The following is a 21410-nucleotide window of genomic DNA, read 5'->3' as shown; positions in this document are numbered from 1 at the left end:
AATGCAGAACTTTTCCCAAATTTAACAGGAACAATAAAAATTGATGGAAACTTTAATCTTGATGACCAGCAAAGCCTTGAAGGGGTACCAACGAACGCTGGCACAACGGGAAATGTAAGTAATATTCAGAACAGGTCAACTGCGGCTTTAAGGCTGGCTTCCATGGACGGATTGGCCCAACCGGATACACAGCCACAGGTAGGGGGGCATTCAACCTCCATACATTCTCCTCGAGAAAAACAGGAAACTCCTCCACACATGACAATTCCAAAATACTGTAGTACACAGCGACGTCAGACTGGAATCATTAACTGTTACCAGGATCGAACCGATTTGGCTCGGAAAGGTAAGACAGATGATAGCTTTTGGATGAACTTAGGACCACGTCAGCAAGATTTACAACGTGAGTTGGGACGGAACCAAATGTGGAAGTATTAATATTCTGCCTGACCAGAGCTACTGCACCTGTTGTTGATATATTAATACTTCCACATTAATGTGGAAGTATTTAATATATCAACAACAGGTGCAGTAGCTCTGGTCAGCAGAATATTAATAGTATGACATTATAACATGATATCAAAAATGATGTCAACCAGTCAGCCCACAAGGCCTTTTTCCTTCCTTTTTTCTACGTACGTTATTTAATGTTGCAACAAAGTTTTTCACAGCTGTACTGCGCTAAGCCCCTTTTACGCAGATTTCCCGGGTTTACAGAGCTTAAAACCTTTACACTACTGGCTCTGTTTAATTTAGGATCAGATTTTTTGATCGATCATCGCACCTTGCTTTCCTATGAACCTAGTCATAAGCTACTTAAGCTCCTTATCTGGCTCCCTACAATACCAGCCTATAAGCTTGCAATATTGTGAGTCCTGTATTTATCTCTTTACTAAATTTGGAACTCGAAACAGATCGATCGGTGCATTTTCATCACTTTCACTTTACTTCACTTTCACTACTATTTTTGTTGCCACTTACTTCTTTCGCCGCTATACTGGACCCTCCTCTCAAAGTCCCGGGCGACCGCGTCCAGTAACGCCGAGGTTTTGATAGGGCCCTAAAATATTACCCCTTAAACTGACCCCCCTCCCACTAATTGGTGGGGTCCTCAACCTACTTAATCTCCTTAAAACTGACCTTCCTCTCAGCTACTTCTGATAAGGTCCTCATAAACTACTTCATTTGTGTGCACACAAATTTATCTGTCAGCAGAGTCACAGCAGCTGTATAACTAAGTTCAACTTGTAGCCAGGACGGCCCTCCGCTCCGGCTCACTTCACCCAGAAGGATTTTAAAATGGGGCTTACCTCCTTAAGCGGTGAGTCAGAGCGGTCCAAGCGCCCCGGCCCCAGCGGTTAACTGGCTGGCTCGCCAAATGTTTGTAGATAAATTCTTTATCAAAAAGGGCTTGCTGATATTAAGAGTCTGCAGACAGAGGTCTTTAATGATCCTTTATTCGGCCGACCAGGGGACACCCCTTCAGGATAAAAGACCCCGTTCATACCATTCTCCCAAGCTTATATAGCCTGCCTGCTACTATTTTCAGACACACAGCATCCAGGCACGCAGCCTTGTAGGGCTGACTGGTTGACATCATTTTGATATCATGTTATAATGTCATACTATTAATATTCTGCTGACCAGAGCTACTGCACCTGTTGTTGATATATTAATACTTCCACACTTTCTGTGGTTGTGAAGGTGAAACCATTGAACATGTTTTTAATTGACTGTTTTTCACAATACATCATTTTGGTTCCACTTACAAACAATATTTAGCACAAAAATTAAAAAAAGAAATATTTCTTAGCAAATATGACATACTCCTTATAATCAATAATCCTTGTTTATCCTCAAGTGAAAAAATATATATCCAATTTGATTCATTATCCTAGCAAAATACTTTATCCACAAAATGATCTGGCTAAAAAGAATTCCCTCCTTTTATATTTTTAAATCTACTGACCTTAAAAATTACTGGAACACTATTGAAAATATGAATTCGAAAATAATAAATTGACCAAAACAATTAAACTATATCATCAATTTAACTTTAGCACATAGCAGACCTCTGAGTATTTTTCTTGTTTTGTTTACTATTTGTTTGTGTATTTGTACGTCTATTGCATTCAAAATATTCTCACACTGTACATGTTAAAAATGCAAATGTATTGCCATGATGTTACTATATGTACAATAATATTTGTTCAATCAATAAAACATTGGAAAAAAAAAAAAAAAAAAAAAAAAAAACAGCTTCAGGGACTGATGCTCCTCCAGCCACTGTTCCCACTCCTCAGTAAGAACAGCAGCTATTGGCTGTCCTACAAGTCGCTAATTAGCATCATCAGCCTGGTACATGTAGTTGTTATGGATGCTGCCATAAAGAGGGATGAAAGGCAAAATGATAAAAAGACAACCTAACAATGTTTAGAACAGCAATAAATAAATAAATAAAATAAATATCCTGTCAATATTTTCTTTTAACACTTTTAACTTTTTAAATATTTTGTCCACACTCTTCATTAACAGACGTTACTGTGACGGTAAACCAGCAGGATCCTCCAGCAGCAGCTTTACGTTCATTTCCAGCCTGGTCATTAAAAACAGAGCTGAACGTCGTCTGAATGCAGCTGCTGCTGCTGCGAGAAGACCAAGCCTCGTATGAGAGGGTCTGACCAGCACCGCTCCTCGTTGGGAAGATAAACTCCCTTCATTCACCTCCGTCTCCAAAAGTCTCCAGTAACACCAGAAAAACTCGCTAAATACAGCCACAAAGTCGCTACGCTGGCAACACAGAGGAATAATAAATTCCCCCAAAGGACCCGCCTCTTTTCCACACATTAGCCAATCACAGAGCTCGTTTGTCCCCACTCACACACACATTGGCTGTCGTCTTCTTCGTTGGTGTTCGTCTCCTTTTCTCGTATTGAAGTTAGTTTGAGTTGACAAACCAGCAGCTAATCAGCGCGTTACTGTGAACTACTGGTCTGAAGAGGGGAGCAGAAGTTTGTTAGCGGCTAAATAAATTCAGTTATAACTCCTACAAGAAAAAGACCGGTAGATGTTTCACCGTTGTAAAAAATTCACTTGCATTTCTCATATTTTAGTCGCAAAATGCGACCGTTTGGTTGCAGTCTGGAGCCCTGGAATTCATTTCATGGAAGTAAATTTATTAGTTTATGTTCTCCAGACGACTACTTGTGAGCGGCCTTTTGTCTGGCATCACCATGGGAAATGTTTTGGACTACTGAAATTCTTCCAAAACTGTAAAAACCTAATATTTAGACTTGAGACATCGCTGTTCACCACAACATAAAGTACTGAATTCATGGCTTACTCAAGCAGAAACATTAAATCACTAATCTTTAATGATCCTGTGATGGATCACTAGCTGCAAAATTGTCATGGTCTGTGGGTTTTTTCTATTGCAGGTTTATATCCTTTGTTGTTGTTTTGAGTTCTGTCTTGTTTCCTGTTTTATTTTGAGTTTATTCCTTTGTGTTTTGTCCACTTTACTTCTTGCTCCCAGATTATCACATCTGATTTTGTTTGCTGATCACCTCACTTTCTGCTCATTTTGTCATTAGTTTCGGTGTGTATTCAGACTCTTGGTTTTCAGTTGACCCTTGTCAGATCATTTTTTATGCGTTTTCAGTTTTGTGTTGCCCTTAGTCTTATAGTCGTTATTAAAACCCAGATGCCATTTGGCTTAATCTCCTCTGTTCTGCATGTGGGCTTCATTTCACCTCATCCTTCTTGGACTATGACAAAAATGGACAAACCTGGTTAACATTTCTATCCCAGAGAACACATCAAATTGACTTTTCCTCTAAAAGACAATGATTTGTATTTTATATTTTGTATTTCTTTTTTGTTTTGATGAACTGACATGAAATTTGAGTTTAAACAGCCCTGTTCCCCTCAAATGTTATTTAGCCTTCAGTGTTTCTATTTTGGGTACAATTTTACTTTAATCACTTGCTAATTGCCACCTAACAAATGTCTGTCTGCTAACATGCTAAGCTAACATGGTCAATGTGTTCAAAATGCAAGTACTTAGCCCTAAAGCAACCTAATGCAGTCCTAACATGTGACTTAACACTAAAAGTTTGAAAAAAGAAAAAGCTGATGCAGTATTTTCTTCAGAAATTAAATTTAGTTGTTGTTTAGCTAATGTTTTGAACTTAAAAATCACCCAGTTAGCTTAATTGCCAATAGCCGAATTTAGCCCATGTTTGACAGGTTTGCATTAAGCTAGAGTTGGCTTGGATCATAGCATCTGTGTTATTAAATTATAAAAATTACTACTTTATTGCTCCAAAATTTCCCCATACCTCAAAAATGGTGCGGAACATTAGATCCAGATATTGGACTTCAAATTGGTTTAAAAACAGATCACAGTGTGAGAACACCTCAACTGAGAGCATTCAGGTCATGTTGTTAGCAAAAGTCTTAGGGTTAACGTTTCCTTATAGCACCACTGCTCCCCATTACAAACTCAGAATTTTTAATGTATCTGCAGATCTTCAATTTCATTCAAACACATAACACTGAGCTCAGTGAACTGTCAGTTTGTTTGTTTAATTTGGCTTTTCATACTGTATATGAGTAAATACTGTGATGGCTGTGGTTTTGCCTGATGAGATTGGAGCACTAATTCATTTGTTCATCTGCCTCTTCTTACCCTTCACTCTGGAACAGGGTAAATCTGGACACCACGACCTTTTTTCATTGCTCCAGAATCCAGTCCAGAATTGAAGCCTTTTGTCTCTGGATAGCTGCACTGAAGGTGGTTTATTATGGCTACACAGCTGTTTAGTCCCCTTGAGTTCCCTTCACGATGTACGTGTAGAAATGATGCTCTTCCTTTCATTATAAGTTCTACTGCTTTTTTTCAGTTTGATTTTGCCATGTTTAAGTGACGCCAGTCACCATTGTTCAGGATTTTTTCCAACATTTTCTTCCAGTTTTTAATGAGTTGGGCAGTTTACAACAATTTTAGTAGTTTCTGCAATTTCCTTAGATGTTTTCCTCTGCTCGATGTCAATGATTCCACTCTTCCTAAACAAACTAACATCTTTTCACCACGAACACCAGATGCGTCTTTCCACATGCTTGTTTAAGAAATGAGAAGCTACTCAGCAGAAAGATGATCATCCATTCAGTAATTACCCAAGAAGCTGTCGTAGCTGTCTTCTTGCTAATCCAGGTGGTGACTAGGCTAGGCGGAGTATAGAAACATAAACTAGAGGCTCAATGATCTGAAATTTGTTCTGCTAAATCAGTATTTACAGAAAATTAGCAACCACAATCATTTGTAAGCGGAAGCTCAGATTTAAACCAGTAATCACGACAAACTGGACTTAAAGTTAACTTTAGCAAATGGAGACGAACATGTGATAATGTGTGTTTTGTTTAATTGCTCAATCCCCCGTAGCCTCATAGGACTATTTCGTCTGTCAATAGTGGATTCACCCCAACAAAATGAAGGACGTATCAAACTAATGAACTCTTACAGAAAATAAAACTCCTCCTCTTCTACAGAACCTTTGAAACACAGATTGCCTCGCCTACTCTCAGCAGGTAAAACAGGTGATTCTGAAAATTTTTATAATGTTAAAATGTGAGATTTTTAAATGTGTTGTGTGTGTGTTGTGCGCGCGCGTGCTCGTGAATACTGACCTGTCCACACTGATGGCACAGAGGTTGAAGATAGAGGCAGTGCACAGCATCACATCCATGGTCATCAGGGCTGTCACAGATGGTGGTGCGGAGAGTCCACACACCGTCTTGGAACTGGAACACACAGACAATGATCAACATCTTCATGCTAACAGTGCTGCCTCAACATTAGCTAAAAGAACCAAAACATCAACATAAAATGGTCCATGCTACTAAAGCTTCTGCATCCAAACTCCACTTTCAGTAAAAGTATGGTAGCATTCTGTTATTGACTCTTAGATAGTAAATACGTTATTAAAGAGAAAGAAAGAGGCTCAGAAAGTCTTGACAAAGATCTGTGTTAGCAGAAGTTTTCCAAACTCTACCACTTCATACTTCACCAAAGCATTTATCTGACAGCTGCTTGCAGGTGACATTAGCTGCACAGATACATAAAAAATATTCTCTGTTTACTTTGATTATTTATTTATCAGATTGTCAATATGTGTTCAAAAAAACAAAAACAAAAGCAGATGACATGCAGATGAAAAGTTAGGAAGGAAACAACAGGAAATATGGGGAATGTGTGAACTAGCCGACAAAAAGAAGAAGCGAGGTTAACTAAATTATGTTCTCATTGTCGTCGTTTCACTGTTTTCCTAAAAACCATTGTGGGAGCGGGCCCCTCACTTGAACTCTTGATTAAAGTGACCTCACGAGGAATGTAGGCTACAAGCTGAGCTTAGCTGTTCCACCAGACAAACATGTGTCAGATCTATTCAGAAGAATGGACTACAGTTTAACCCTGTTCTGCCTCCAGCTTAAAGAAAACTACAACAGCGTATGTAAGCAGGTGAAAGCAGTAGTTTGGTGTGTGTAGGAGATATTTGTGTCTGGTTCAGGCTGTAATTCAGCTCCTATCACATGTGGTCCCTCTGAGTCTGGTCATAGATGCCAGAGAAATGTTGTGTCAGGAGAGGAATCCCTGAGATGTGCAGCTGGAGTTCAGAGTTAACTATTAAAGGGCCATTTCACTGATTTGGGATGCAGACAACAAGGAAAGAAGAGCTCACTTAAAAAGACAAGGAAATGAAAAGAAAACTGAAGATCAAATCATTAAAGAAATAGAAAGTTGATAAATGCAAACTGACAAATTACAATTAAGACATGTTTGTCAAATCACACGTTCAAATATATTGAAAATTTATAATTGTACATGTATTTGTATTTTTGTACATTGGAGAAAACAGTAAATACTGTTATAAACAGTAGTGTACAACAGTCATTAACCAGCCCACATTTCTTTCCATTCTGCCAAGAAAATAGGAGATTAGTTTACTGTAACATGAGCAAACATATGTAACGTATGAGCAAACAAAAACTCGGGTAATAACCGGCCATGTACGTCTCTGGAGCCGTCAGTGCCCAGCAGCGCCCTGAGGCTGAGAAAGCCCACCTCACAACTTGTTTTCCAAGATGCTGCATCACTTTACCGCAGTATTTCGCTCTGTGGCACCCCATCTCATGGTAACAACTGGACATTAACACACACACTGTTATCACTCAGCTAATAACATTTTTACATTGATGTAAAGAAATAAAATAAACAAAGGCCAAAAGTGATTTGTCACACATTTGCGACAAGGGGTTAACTTATTATACAAGTGAAACCAGTTCCACTAATCCTATCAGGGATATGAAAAAAGCTGCTGCCTGTTTCTGCTGCTCTTCTTCTTGCCCTCTTTTGTGCTTGATTACTTGTGTTTGCTTATCTGAAAAAAAAGGAAATGTTAAAAACCAATACCTGCCGTCAGAGCTAGTAGTGTCTAACCTGATGAATTCCAATCAGAACAGAATCTTAAAGTTGGAGCTTACAACTTCTTTCACATACACAGGCTAAATGGCGTAACCCTGAAACCTTAAATGACCCTTAACCTGTACAGATAAACCAGTAAGTACTCGTTAATAGATTCTAATCCATTCTTGAGCCATTAATGAAATGACTGAGATGGTGTTACTGATGGTGTGTGGTGTAACAGATATAAGACTAAATCCTTTTCTCACTGCAATGGACCATTATTAAAAACAGATTTGTGAGATATCTAAAAATGAATATAAATTAGGTGAAAGGGAAAATGAAAATAGTCTAAGTTTACTGTGTGTATAGCCACCACTTATTGTCACACACCTTGAAACTACATCCCAAATAAACTCATTAAATTTTGTACACATAAGCTGCGTTTCCACTGAGCAGTTCTGTTTGGGTCGGTGCCGTCCAGTACGTTCTTATGTGTGTTTCCATTATTAAAGGGGCCTATGCAGCCGGAACATACTGTACCATATATGGACCTCCTTCAGCTGTAGGACCATAGGAAAACGCTACGGTATGGTTAAGGCAGAGTTACTGGCATCTAACAATAAAATCTCTTGACTGGTGGACAGAAAAAACTGCACTGTCCATGACAAAAGCAAGCGTGAAACCAACACAAAAGTGCTGTTTCAATTCATTGGTTTAGTTAGACTTTGGAAGATAATCAGAAAAGGATGTCTGGTCATACAATGCGGCTTGTATCATTCGTACAAAGAACCAAAAGCTAAGCATTACAATAACAACATGCTGATTGGCCTCCATTGTTGTTTGTAGCACACATTTGTTGTCATTGCACTAATATGACACCACACTAGGAATTTGATCTAAACCCCGCATGCACAGTGGTGGTCTGACTTGCAGTGGGAACGCCCATCTGAATTGGCTGGATCACTCTAAAACTCCTGAACCGTAGCGGCCTGGACAGTACTGCTCAGTGGAAACGGGCTAAAGCAGCCCCTCAAAGTTTAGTGTTTCACCATGAAACAGGAAGTGGTTATAACTTCCATGTACAAGCAGTTATCTGCACAAAATTTTTCAGGTATGTCAGTTCCATCCTGAATACATTGAAATGTAAATATTTTGTCAACACCAAATGTTCAACCCCTGGTTACGGAATTCCCATGTTTTACTAACGGGTTTATAACTCTGAGATACTTGGGATAAAAATCTCACAAAATATTCTATAAACAATAAACAACCTGTTAAAGACATGGACTGGTGTCAATGAAATTCGGTATACTATTAGAACATGTCAATACCTACAAAAAAGCCTTGATAAAATGAAAGGAAGTTAGATACTTTGAATTAAATGATTGTTTTGTTGGTCAATTTAGAAACACAATGCCATGGCAGAAAAAGGAAATAAAATAAAAATAAAATAAAATGTCAGTTTAAAAGTACACCATACAAGTTTAAAAGTACAATACGTATTCGTTTTGTTTTTCCGGAAGATTCATATAGAGAAAATTAACGATTTGAACTCCATCACAGCTGCAGGTGTCATCTGACGTCAGGACTCTACTTTAAGATGACGGTTAAAACGCCAATGACGTATCACTTTAAAATGAACGTTTAGGGAATGTTTCACACTACATCGTGTAGGATAGCGTATTAAATGCTGATATTTTCAGACCAAAAACGGTTTGGCGGATCTCACCTCTGAGTAGACGAAGAGCGGCAGCACGAGGACCGCGAGCATCAGGTCCGCCACCGCCAGACTTACGATGAAGTAGTTGGTGGTGGTCTTCAGCGCCTTCGTCGTGAACACGCTTAGACACACCAGCAGGTTCCCGCAGATGATGACCACGATCAGCACCACACCAAACGCCAGCGCCGGCAGGTTGTGTCCCGACCCCGCCGCCTCCTCTGCCGGTGCGCTCAGGTTGGCCACCATCTCTGCCGCGGCTCCTCTGTCGGTCCGTCCCGGTCCGAGCCACAGCAGCGCGGCACGCGGGTTCTCATGAAGGCCGGGCCGGACTCTGGTACATACACTGTGGTCTCATGTTGTAACAGAGACTCGACTCGGACTTTTACGACTTTAAGATTTCCAGTGCGCAAATACGCAAAAAGCCCCACTCCGCGTAAAAGAGGACGGCTACACACAGGCTTTGGTCTTATTGGCAAAGTGTACAGCGCATTTAAATTATAAGTAGGTGGTGATTAAGTTCCCTCTGTCTTCTTTACAAATAGCATATTGTGTCCAGGAAAACACAGACAACAGGCATTAGTTGGCAAAAAGACTCATGAAAATCCTGAAATCATAGACAGTTCTTGAGTAAATCCACGTTCTTGCCGTTTAAAAACTGCAAAGAATTTCCGGAAGGACTCTGCCGATGAGACAGCTGCCAAAGCGGCGGCCTGCGGGCGTTTTCAGCCTTGGTGTGTTTACCTGCATCACCGAAGAGGCCACCGGGGCCAAATTTAACTGATTTAAACCGATAGCTGCTGCGCTTTACGGTGTCCTTCAACCCTAGAGCTCCCATCAGGAGACAGTTTTGTCCATCTGCCTGTCTGATTGTGAGCAAGAGCGTGCGCGTGTGTTCAACACTATTTGTATGCGCGTGTGTGTCTAGTTTGTGTGTTGGAGGGAAAGAGACAGAAACGGGAGTGGCCAGTGCTAAAAAAATGTACAGCCTTATTAATACTTTAAAGCAGTTAAAGAAGATAGATGGTTATCTGCGCTATTTTAAAAAAAAACAACAAAAAAAAAAGCGTTTTTTTCTCTTCTCTTCTCTCTCTCTCTCTCTCTCGTTAACATTCAGCCTGTCCAGGTCGTGTCCAACTTTTGCTCAGGAGCAGGGGTGAAGTTAAAGGGGTGGCCAGGGTGGTACCTCCGAAATCCAATTGCGACACCCAAGTGCCACCTCGGATGACTGACAAGTGACTGGATTGAAAAAATAACAAATAATAATACAGTAAAATATACAGAAATACAGAAAAAATATAAATAAAATAGAATAAAGCAACATCATTGCAAACTTTAGCAAACTTTTTGGATAAAACTAACAGCTTGCAGATGACATATTTGACATGTAATTAACAGATATCAATATTAACTACATCAACACACGGCAAAGCTTGAGCAGAACCTGCAGTGTGAACATGACCTTGTGATAAACCCCTGTTGGTAGATTTGGCTGACCTATGTTGCCTATACTGTATGTAGCCATCGCTGCCCGGGGCATAGAAACCACCAACCTTCCAATTACTGGACAACCCGCTCTATTACCTGCACTGCCACACCGTAGTTGATCCACATCAAGCTACAGCATGAAAATGTGAATGATGATTTCCTGTAACCTTTCAAATTTTGTATAGGCAGACATAAGAATGAAGAGAAAAGGAGAAATTTCTTACTATTTTGTGAGAGGAAGGACACAGGTCAGGTTGAGGTAGACCCCAGCCCCAATATCACCAGCCCTGATATTTACCCAACATAGAGCTAGCCACACAAGGATCCAGTATCTAGTCTATCACCACCACCAGACAGTAAACCAGAATCTGCTGGGGAGAGAAGCCATTGATTCCACATACCATACTAAGCTCAATTGCACCCCAATTTATCTTTCTAATAACCTTTTTTTTTTTTAACTTTTTGCAAATATTTCGGGATTTCTGCCACGACAGGCACAGACAACCGGTGCGTCCACAGCTGCGGCTGGCCGCTTCAACAATAGAGGCACAGAACACAGCCCATTCGACTCAATGTCCCCCCACCTCAACCTTGGGACATGGTTTGAAGCTCTGCCGGAGATGGGAGTTGAAACTCTTTCTGACAGGGGACTCTGCCAGACGTTCCCAGCAGACCCTCACAACACTCTCGGGCCTGCCAGGCCTGACCTGGCATCCTCCCCCCACCATACTGAGCCAACTCACCACCAGGTGGTGATCAGTTGACAGCTCCGCCCCTCTCTTCACCGATGTGTCCAAGACATGCAGCCGCAAGTCCGACGACACGACTACAAAATCGATCATCGAACTGCGGTCTAGAGTGTCCTGGTACCAAGTGCACATGTGGACACTCTTATGTCTGAACAAGGTGTTCGTTATAGACAGTCCATGACGAGCACAGAAGTCCAACAACAAAAACACCACTCAGATTCAGATTAGGGGGGCTGTTCCTCCCAATTCCACATCCGCCCTCCAGGTCTCGCTGTCATTGCCCACTGTGAGCATTGAAGTCCCCCACCAGAACGAGGGAGTCCCCAGAAGGAGTGCTCTCAAACACCCCTCCAAAGACTCCAAAAAGGATGGGTTACTGAACTGCTGCTTGGTGCATAAGCACAAACAACAGTCAGGACCCGTCCCCCCCCACCTGAAGGCGGAAGGAGGCTACCCTTTGGTCCACCGGGGTAAACCCCAACGTACAGGTGACAAATGGTAAATGGTCCATATTTATATAGCACTTTACTGTACCTGGGATGATACCCAAAGCGCTTTACATCATACATCACATCACCCATTCACAAGGTCAGGGGGTAATGAGCATGCCACACCTGCTTGGCGCCTCTCACCGGTAGCAACTCCAGAATGGAGAGGGTCCAGCCCCTCTCAAGGACTGTGGTGCCAGAGCCCAAGTCCATGCTTTGAGGTAAGTCCAACTATATCTAGCCGGGAACCGCTCAACCTCGCACACCAGCTCAGGCTCCTTCCCCACCAGAGAGGTGACATTCCACCTCCCTAGAGCTAGCTTTTGCAGCCGAGGATCAGACCGCCAGGGTCGACCCGCCTTCGGCTGCCGCCCAGCTCACACTGCACCCCTATGGCCCATCCTGCAGGTGTGAGCCCACAGGAAGGTGGGGGCATGTCACTGTTTCGTGCTAAACCCGACCCCGAGCCCCATGTGCAAAGGCCCGGCCACCAAGCGCTCACCTCTGTGCCCCACCTCTAGGCCTGGTTCAGAGGGGGGCCCCGGTGACCCATGCCCAGGCATGGGAAACCTGGATCCCTGATTTGACTCATCATAGGGGTCTATTGAGCTGCACTTTATCTGGTCCTTCCCTAGACACTTGTTTGTCATGGGTGACCCTGACAACATAGCCGCTAGGATCATCAGGATGTGCAAACTCCACCACTACGGTAAGGTGGCAGCTCAGGGAGGAGTTGGTGGACATCAGCAGTAAGGGATGCCGTCAAGCTGAAGCAGAGGCGGGTCCTGGCTAGTTTTGCTCCCTGGATGCACACCACCCATCAGCGCCCCCCACACCCAACCAACCACAACTAAGCAAACCCCATCAACCCCCCACCCCCCAACCCAACCACAAACCCTGTCAGCGTACAAACACAAGGATATTATTATGTTATTTTTATTTAATATATTTATTTATTATTAAATACAAAAGTTAAAATAGATAAATAAAATAGTTTGTAAACAACATTGTAAATTGCACAAATCCTTCATCACACAAATACAAAGAATAAGATAAATAAATAAAAAATAGTAATAATAATTAACATAATCTAAATTTCAGTGCTCAGAGTGTAGCAGGTTTTTCATCCTGGGTCTTTCATCCCTGTTTACACCTGGCACACACACACACACACACACACACCACCTGACAAGTCCTGCAACGCATTGTGGCTCTTCATTTTGGCCAGTGGAGCTTGCTCCAAACATTTCAGAAGTGCCCCAGAGTTTAAAAAAAAAACATGCATCAGTTACCCAATTAAAATAAACCATAATAATGCACAAATTATTATCATTGTTAACATCCTATTAACTAAGCATAACACACTACAAATTATTTAAAAAAATTTCATCATATAAAGCTACAAAATTTCATGTCAGTGTATATTGACATGAATGTTATATTAGGTTTTTAAGTTAGCATAGACCCATGTACAGCATTAAAAGTTCAGTCAGGACGTCCTGGTTGTTTACAACCTCTCAGAACTAACAGGCCCGTGTGAACTTGCACTTGTTGTGTTGCAAACACAAACTAGCCTATTGGTGAAATTAGCTGCACTGACTCTCATGCCTCAAATTTTAATAGTTGATTAAGTAAAGCTAAAAACCAAATACAGTCTCTTCTGTGGTTAAATAGCAACATATTAGCAAGAGGATAAATATGTGTAGGCCACTGTTTCATTATAATTAACGTCACTCATAGAGACATGCATACCTTTATCTTTGAGTGTTTCTCCTTTTCTTCTTTTCCTTCTCTTTCTGGGCACCTGATGGTTTCTTTGGTCTTTTGTACATGATACACCTTGACTCGATGTAACATCATTACCTTTTCCATCCATCAAACACCCAGAGGATCATCAGGCCAATCCTTGCTTTTCCTCTAAGAATGGAACTCAACCTGCTCACAACCTCTGCAGCTGCAAGTTGATTCCCCAAACCATCCCTTACTGGGTAAGTCAGCCTCCCATTTGATGTTGGAAGACAGATTGAGTCTTCTAGTTTGAATAATAGTCTACATTTTTTTGATAATAGCTTTGGGGCATTGAGGTTCATGAATTCTGTCACTCTGATAGGTAGCTGTGAGTCTAATTCGTTAGTGGTATATTTTTTACGTATAATAGATTTAAGCTGGTGATATTCTAGAATTTGGTGCTGCTGATTCCATATTGTGAAGTGAGAATATTAAATGATAAGAAGTTTCCATTTTCTATTATATGTTCTAACTGTTTTATTCCTTTATTTTTCCATTGGGTAAAATTAATCAGCTTTTGTTTTGCAGGATGTCAGGGGTTGTTCCAGAGGGGTGTAAACTTACATGGAAAAAGTGAGGATTTGGTTATTTTAGAAAATCCCACCAAGCCACTAAAGAGGAACTGATATTGATGCTTTTAAAACACTGATGTGTTTTGATGGTTTGAGCTGATGAATGGCAGGTCAGAGATAAAACACATCCTCACACAATGCTTGCTCTACATCTAACCATGGTTCATCCAGACTGCTAGGTTTAAGCCATTTGGAGATATACTGCAGCTTGGTTAGCTTAAGAAAACATGATTAAAGTCAGGTAGCTCCAATCCGCCTCTATCTTTAGTCTGTTGTAAAGTTTTTAGACTGATACGTGATGGCTTATTTTTCCATAAAAAATTTAGATATATGTGAGTCCAGTGACTTAAACCAGCTGGAGGATGGTTTAGTGGGTATAACTGAAAACAGGTAGTTTACTTTAGATAGAACCATCATTTTAACTGTGGCAACCCTCCCCATGAGTGATATGGGTAAGCGCCTCCACCGTGAGAGATCATCCTCTATTGTTTTAAGTAGCTGGACATAATTTAGCTTTGTTAGTTCTGATAACCTGGGGGAAATGTTTATGCCTAGATATCTAATGTTTCCAGACTGTATTGTAGTTTTGGGTATGTTGTTTGTAGGTCACAGTTGATGGCATAATAATAGTCTTAGACCAGTTAATAAAGTATTCAGATATTGATGAGAATGTGTTAATAAGTGTGATTGTCTGGGGGAGAGATGTCGGTGAGTTCTGGAGAAAAAGTAAAACGTCATCAGCATAAAGACTTATCTTGTGTTCTATATTTTTAGCATGGATTCCTTTAATCTCTTTATTTTGTCTTATGGCAGCAGCTAGGGGTTCAATAAAAATAGCAAAGAGTGATGGAGAAAGCGGGCAGCCCTGCCTGGTTCCTCTCTGCAAACAGAAGCTTGGAGAGGTTTGATCATTGGTCTTCACACATGCATTTGGTTGTTATATAATATTTTTATCCAATCTATGAAGATGACCCAAACCCAAATTTGTTTAACGTTGCAAATAAAAATTTCCAGTTTACTCGGTCAAATGCTTTTTCTGCGTCTAAAGAAATGACTGTGGATTCCAGGTTATGTAGCGTAGAATCATCTATGATGTTTAATTAATCTACGCATGTTAGTAGAGGAATGTCTACCTTTAATAAAGCCTGTTTGGTCAGGATGTATTATTAGAGGGGTTATTTTTTCTATTCTTCTGGCCAAAGCTTTGCTAATTATTTGAGATCTACATTTATTAATAAAATTGGACGGTAACTGGATGGAAGTGTCGGGTCTTTACCTGGTTTTAATAGTAGAGTAATATTGGCTAGGTCATATTTGAAGGTATTTTTTGTTTTTCCTTATTTTCTAATATCATATTGTAGAAAGTGGGTGCCAGCATTGTCCAGAATTCTTTTGTAGAATTCTGCTGGGTAACCATCTGGACCCTGGAGCTATTATTGTTGGGCATATGCTGGAGAGCGCTTCATGGAGTTCGCCGACTGAAAGGGGGGAATCCAAGACCATTTTATTTTCATGTTTTAATTTGGGAAGATTGATGTTACTAAGAAAATTTATCAATATTGTCATCTGTTGTGTTAGTTTGTGATTTAAATAAAGTTTTATAGAATTCTCTAGAAGTGTTATTTATCTTGTCAGGGTTGTGGCTGATGTTCCTTCTGGATCCTCTGACAGAGGAGATGGTTGTTTTCTCCTTATTTGTTTTTAACTGATTAGCCAGGAACCTTCCGGATTTTGTTGCCATGCTCAAAATTCTCCAAGCGAAGTCTTTGCACCAAGAATTGTGTCTTTTTATTTATTATTTCATTAAATTCAAGTTTAGCTTTCCTTATAGCATTTAGTGTGTGTTCTTCTGGGGAGACATGGTAAGCGTCCTCTAAGGATTTAATTCTGAGTTCTAACTCTGAAATTCTCAAAGTTTCCTTCTTTTTCTTATGAGAAGAAAAGGAAATAATTTTCCCTCTCATTACTGCTTTTCCTGCTTCCCAAAGAACACTTGCTGAAGTTTCTGGCAAGTCGTTATTTTCTAGATATAAGGACCATTCTCTTTTGAAATAGCTGATAAACTCAGGATCTTTAAGTAATGACATATTAAATCTCCAGTTTCTAGTTGCTGGTTTATTGCTCTTACTTCTCAGAGTGAATGATACTGGTGCGTGATCACTAATGCTAATAGGATGGATTCTGATTTCTGACATGTCATTCATCAGCGAGCTGCTAGTTAAGAAATAATCTAATCTAGAATAGGAATGGTGGACTGAAGAGAAGAAGGTGTATTCTCTTAGTGTGGGATGGTGAGAGCGCCAAGCATCACAGAGACCAAAATCCTTCATGTTTTACAGTTTCTGAGGATTTCCAGGCTCGATGAGCTCCTGTGGTACTTTTTTTCTCCAGTATAATGTTAAAATCACCTCCTATAATTAATGTGTTATCTGAGTGACCATAGAGGTGAAGCGGGAGTGAAAGAAGGAGGATCATCTACATTTGGACCAGATATATTTACAATACATAACTTAACATTTTTAATAGATAATGTAACTATTATAAATCTGCCTTCTGGATCTATGATTGTATTATCTATGTCAAAATTTAACCTTCTATTAATAAGAGTTGCTGCTCCTCTCTGCCTAGAATTATAACAAGCTGAATACACGTGTGGAAACTGGGTTGTTGAGAGAAGATCTATTGTTGAGTTTGATAAATGAGTCTCTTGGAGTAATATTATATCTGCTTTCATTTCCTGCAAACGATTAAAAATGTTTAACCTCTTTTCCCTTGTACCAGCTCCACGCACATTCCAAGTAACACACCTCAAAGTGTCCGACATCCGAAAAATAAAAAGAGTTACATGCATATTACTGAAGCCTGTGTGGATCCCACTGCCTCTCCATGCGCATGTGTGTCTATTTTAACATGAAAAGTACACAAACTACCCCAAACCATCAGCGTTTACTGACCCGTTATAAATGCTCCCATTATAAATGTAAATGCTACGATTAATTTCCGACAATAAATATTTATCATACATTAATTCAGATAATTCAGACGGGAGAAGATTTATATTTCAACTGAAACGCATAGCAAGAGCCTTAACTCCAAATACAGGATCCAGCTCGGGTGCATTCTGTCACTGCACGTCACCGTGCACGAGCAGCAGGTGAACCACACACACGTCACGCAGCTCTCCGTGTGTCGGGTGAGCGCACGGCGCAGTTTGAGGTCCTGTAACGACACAAAAACTATTTTATATTATTTTTATAAATGAAACCAAAAGAGATGAGAAAGAGGGAGTTAAGATATTCGGCAGATATTTGCACTGGAGCGACCAGCTTCTCGTTTAGGGACCATCAACAAATGACAGGCTTTCAGTGAAACGGAAATTCTCATAAAGGACATAAAACAATACTTTCATACTAAAGAAAAGCAAACTTCTGACGTAAACAAAGAGAAATAAAAAGTTGTTTTTTGTTTTCGTACAGGGTGCCAAATCTTTTGAATTGCTTCAAATTTTAATTGAGATTTTAATAATTTAAGAGAGACAATAATAAGAGAGGAAAAAACCAACAGTTTCTAAACCAGGTGACCCAGTCACTTCAAACCAAAGCTGAATTGAAGCCGATGACCATCCAAACAAGACACGTGTGTGCGTGTGTGTGTGTATGGGAAACGAGGGATATGTGGTAGGGGGCCTGTGGCCCAGTAGAGCTTTATGCTTAGCAACGCCCCTGCCCCAAACCATGTTAGTACCTTAAGCCAGTTCGGTATATTTAACTCTTGCTCATCATCTCCAAAATACTGTGGTTTTACTGTCACTGGGTGCAAATTACAAGACAGTTCATTTTGAGGGCAAATTTTGATTTTGTTTTGGTTAAAGTCTCGTGACTAAATTGTCATTTAGTACAAGTCATAACCATTTGATAGAGAGGGGAAAAGGGCCTCAATGAAACAACTAAATACAGAATTGAACAATTAAATAAATGAAATAATAAATAGATAAATAAATAACTACTTAAATGTGTCATAAATTAAGCAAGATTAGAAATTAATGCACATATAATGAATCAAATAATTAATAACTTAAATATGTCATCACTAAATAGAAATTATTTATCAAATTTAGAAATAATTGCGTGTGTTTGAAAGTGATTAAAATTAATTAAATTTAAGTAAAAACATATATAATATTTTACTATGTAATTATTTAATGTTTCCTGAGCCGCAGTGCATCATGAATTAATCTAAACTGTCACTGCGACGCCACAGATGGTGACATTTGATTGGCTACGCTGCTCCTGAAGTCACAACAAAATTAACAGATTCCTGCAGCTCAAGTCCAAAACGTGCCACATATTAGGCAGCAGTATTTATATGTTTGATAATAATACCTATTAGTTACTGTGGTTAAAAAAAAAGAAAGAAAAAAATCAAGAAGAAAAACGTCATTTCTGAAGTAACATTAAATTCAGAGCAAAGCAATTAAATCTAAGGTTAAGATTCTCAACGTTAGTCCTGTCCGCCTGGTTTGATGGGCGAGTCTGACAGATAAAATGATTTCACGATGCATTGCATCATCAGTTTTCGTTGAGGACCCCCTTCATCAAACTACCAAAAAGTGGATTCACCTCAACTCATCTCTGTGTAGACATGGCCTTAATTTTAACAACCACACAAGCTCTGGACGGTCAAAACCTCAAGGAGCCCCTGTGATCTTTGCAGACCCCTTTTAGGGGCCCGGGACACCAGGTTGGTACCCACTGAACTACAGCATGAGGTCCTTGAACTTATGTATTAACTGGTATTAATGCATCAGTGAATGAAGGCAGTTGGTACATGGCAGTGGTTCTAATCACACCACACGTTATGATGATACTGGTGTCGGTACTACAGTAACACTGTATTGCTTTGATGTGACCAGGTGTCACTGTGGTATTTCTAACATTAACACCACAAATTAAAAAGCAGTAAGGGGCCAAAACAAGTAGAACAGATCTTTTACTCGCCAAAAAATACAGTTTTTTTATAAAGTTAAAATATTTATCAAATACAAAAATGAGAAATGGGTCCCAAAGTTGACAGTTTCTGAAGGTCGGTGATGACTCAGCTGGTGTCGTCCTTGTGTAATATTATAATCAGATGTCTGAGCTGTGGCGTTTGTGTGATTATTTCAAATCCAGTGTGTTTGTTACTGAGAGCTCAGCTGCTGTTTCCTCACAGTGAGTCAGAAACCGCTGCCTCCGGTCCGGCTGAACATCTGCACGTCAGTCTGCTTCTTAAGGAGCAGAAGCTGAGATGAGGCAGTCACGTAGCTTCACCTGCTTCCAGGTAACACCCAATCCTGAGTCAGCTTTTCTCTCAACTATAGTCTTGCTATATAGAACAGCTTTAAACTGTTAAACATGATGACATGTACACAGTCACAATTTACTTCAGCACATTTGGTATTTTCTCAGCGTGTGTGGTTATAAACATGATCGGTCACCAATTCCGCTTCAGAATAGGTTAGGTTAGAAATGCCATGCAAGCAACATAACACACAAAAATAAATATGTGGTGATAAATATATAAATAAACAAAGAAATAAATAATTAACTTATTGTTGACGGGAGCCTTCTGTACACGAGATACATACAGTACTGAAGATCTTTGTACACACTAGGAAGCAGCATGTAGCATACCAAAATGATGGGGAGACACTCAGCTAAAAACTTTACTAAGGACTGGCAACGTAATGAATCACAATTTGAACCACAAGCAAATATATGGAATGAAACTAAAACATGAGAACAGCACTGTCCCACTTTAGCTTCTGCTAGTTTCTACTCCTCAAACAAACCACACAAATAAGATGTCACGGAAGCAGACTGCTGGTTACAAAGACTCGTCACCGTGGGAGAAAAACTCCAAAGCAGCCAAAACATGTCACGTAATCTAATTTTTTACTTTTGCTGTTTTGTGGTCAAAAGTTTTATTTTACCTCAAAAAGCTCTGCTCATTTGTTCTCCTATGATCTTCCTTTGGTGAAACAAGTGAATCTGGAGGCTACTCCTGACTCCATCATCCATCCATTCCGGTGTCCATCATCGACATCGGCTGATGGCTTCCAGAGATATCTACTTGTGTAACACCTTTATTATAACAGCAGTAATGCATGTCTGGACTCTGACACTTCTGTAGTAATCTCATGTGTCTCAGATTATTTATTTTATTTTTTTTTGAGACCAAGCTTATACATACAGTACTTGTAGTTGTGAAGATATACTAATTTATATCATTTCAGACAGCGGGCGGAAACAACAGACCTCATAATGAAAATGTTCATGTAGAAATATATAAATACACAAACAAAGCAAAACTCTCATTCATTCATTCATTGATGCATTTATTCAGAAATAAATAAATAAAATAATTATTAATAAATAAGTAAATAATTGATTAATCAAATGAAATTGCAGCTTTCTGAAAAGACTGGTCTATTGCATGGAAATATTTATCTCTGGTAGGTATGACAGTAGACGTGCTCTTTGATCGCACCAGAGACAATGAGACATTCTGGGAAAAGAAACCAGGAGGCTCCCAGAAATACCTTTCCTGGCCTGTTGGCAATGGCGCGTGATTGGAAGCTGAAAGTTGACCTGAAGCAGCTGAAGTTCCCAGAAGTGGTCGTCAAGACAACATCAAGGCCAGACATTGTCCTCACCTCAGCAGCAGCCAAGCAGGTGATTCTCCTGGAGCTCACTGAGCCGTGGGAGGACCGGATGGAGGAGGCCCGCGAGAGAAAGAGAGCTATGTACTCGGAGCTAGTGGAGGAGTGCCAGAACAATGGTTGGTGGGCACGATGTCAACCCATCGCAGTGGGATGCCAAGGATTTGTGGACCAATCCTTCTGCAGGGCATCAAGGAGCCAGTCAGCGCCGGGCTGTTAATTTGGCCACTGATGCAGCAGAAGTGGCGTCAAGGTGGTTGTGGATCAAGACGGGAGAGACGTGACACGTAGGGTCGCGCTACCTGGACACAAACTGGTGCCTGATTAACCCTGGCTGGGTTGCCCGGGGGAGGGGGTCTAATTGTTGAAAGACCCAAAACCCCCTGTGATCCCAGGTTACATCACTGATGATGTGTCCAGGGGCACCATCAGGTGTATCTAAG

At 40.3% G+C, this 21410-nt stretch overlaps 1 protein-coding gene across 1 annotated transcript in view; it reads right to left on the bottom strand.

Annotated features, from left to right (window-relative positions):
- The window catches only part of LOC121646873 (D(4) dopamine receptor-like), a 32630-nt gene extending 22568 nt beyond the window's left edge, over positions 1-10062 (bottom strand). The window contains 3 exon segments of the mRNA XM_041995949.1: positions 5689-5759; positions 5761-5802; positions 9195-10062. Of these exon segments, the coding sequence (XP_041851883.1) occupies positions 5689-5759; positions 5761-5802; positions 9195-9431 (350 nt within the window). The 5' untranslated portion in view covers positions 9432-10062.
- Positions 10063-21410: the final 11348 nt, after the last annotated feature.

This window comes from Melanotaenia boesemani, chromosome 10 (assembly GCF_017639745.1).
Source record: "Melanotaenia boesemani isolate fMelBoe1 chromosome 10, fMelBoe1.pri, whole genome shotgun sequence".
In the NCBI taxonomy this organism is placed as follows: domain Eukaryota; kingdom Metazoa; phylum Chordata; class Actinopteri; order Atheriniformes; family Melanotaeniidae; genus Melanotaenia; species Melanotaenia boesemani.
This window is presented reverse-complemented; position numbering and strand designations above follow the sequence as displayed.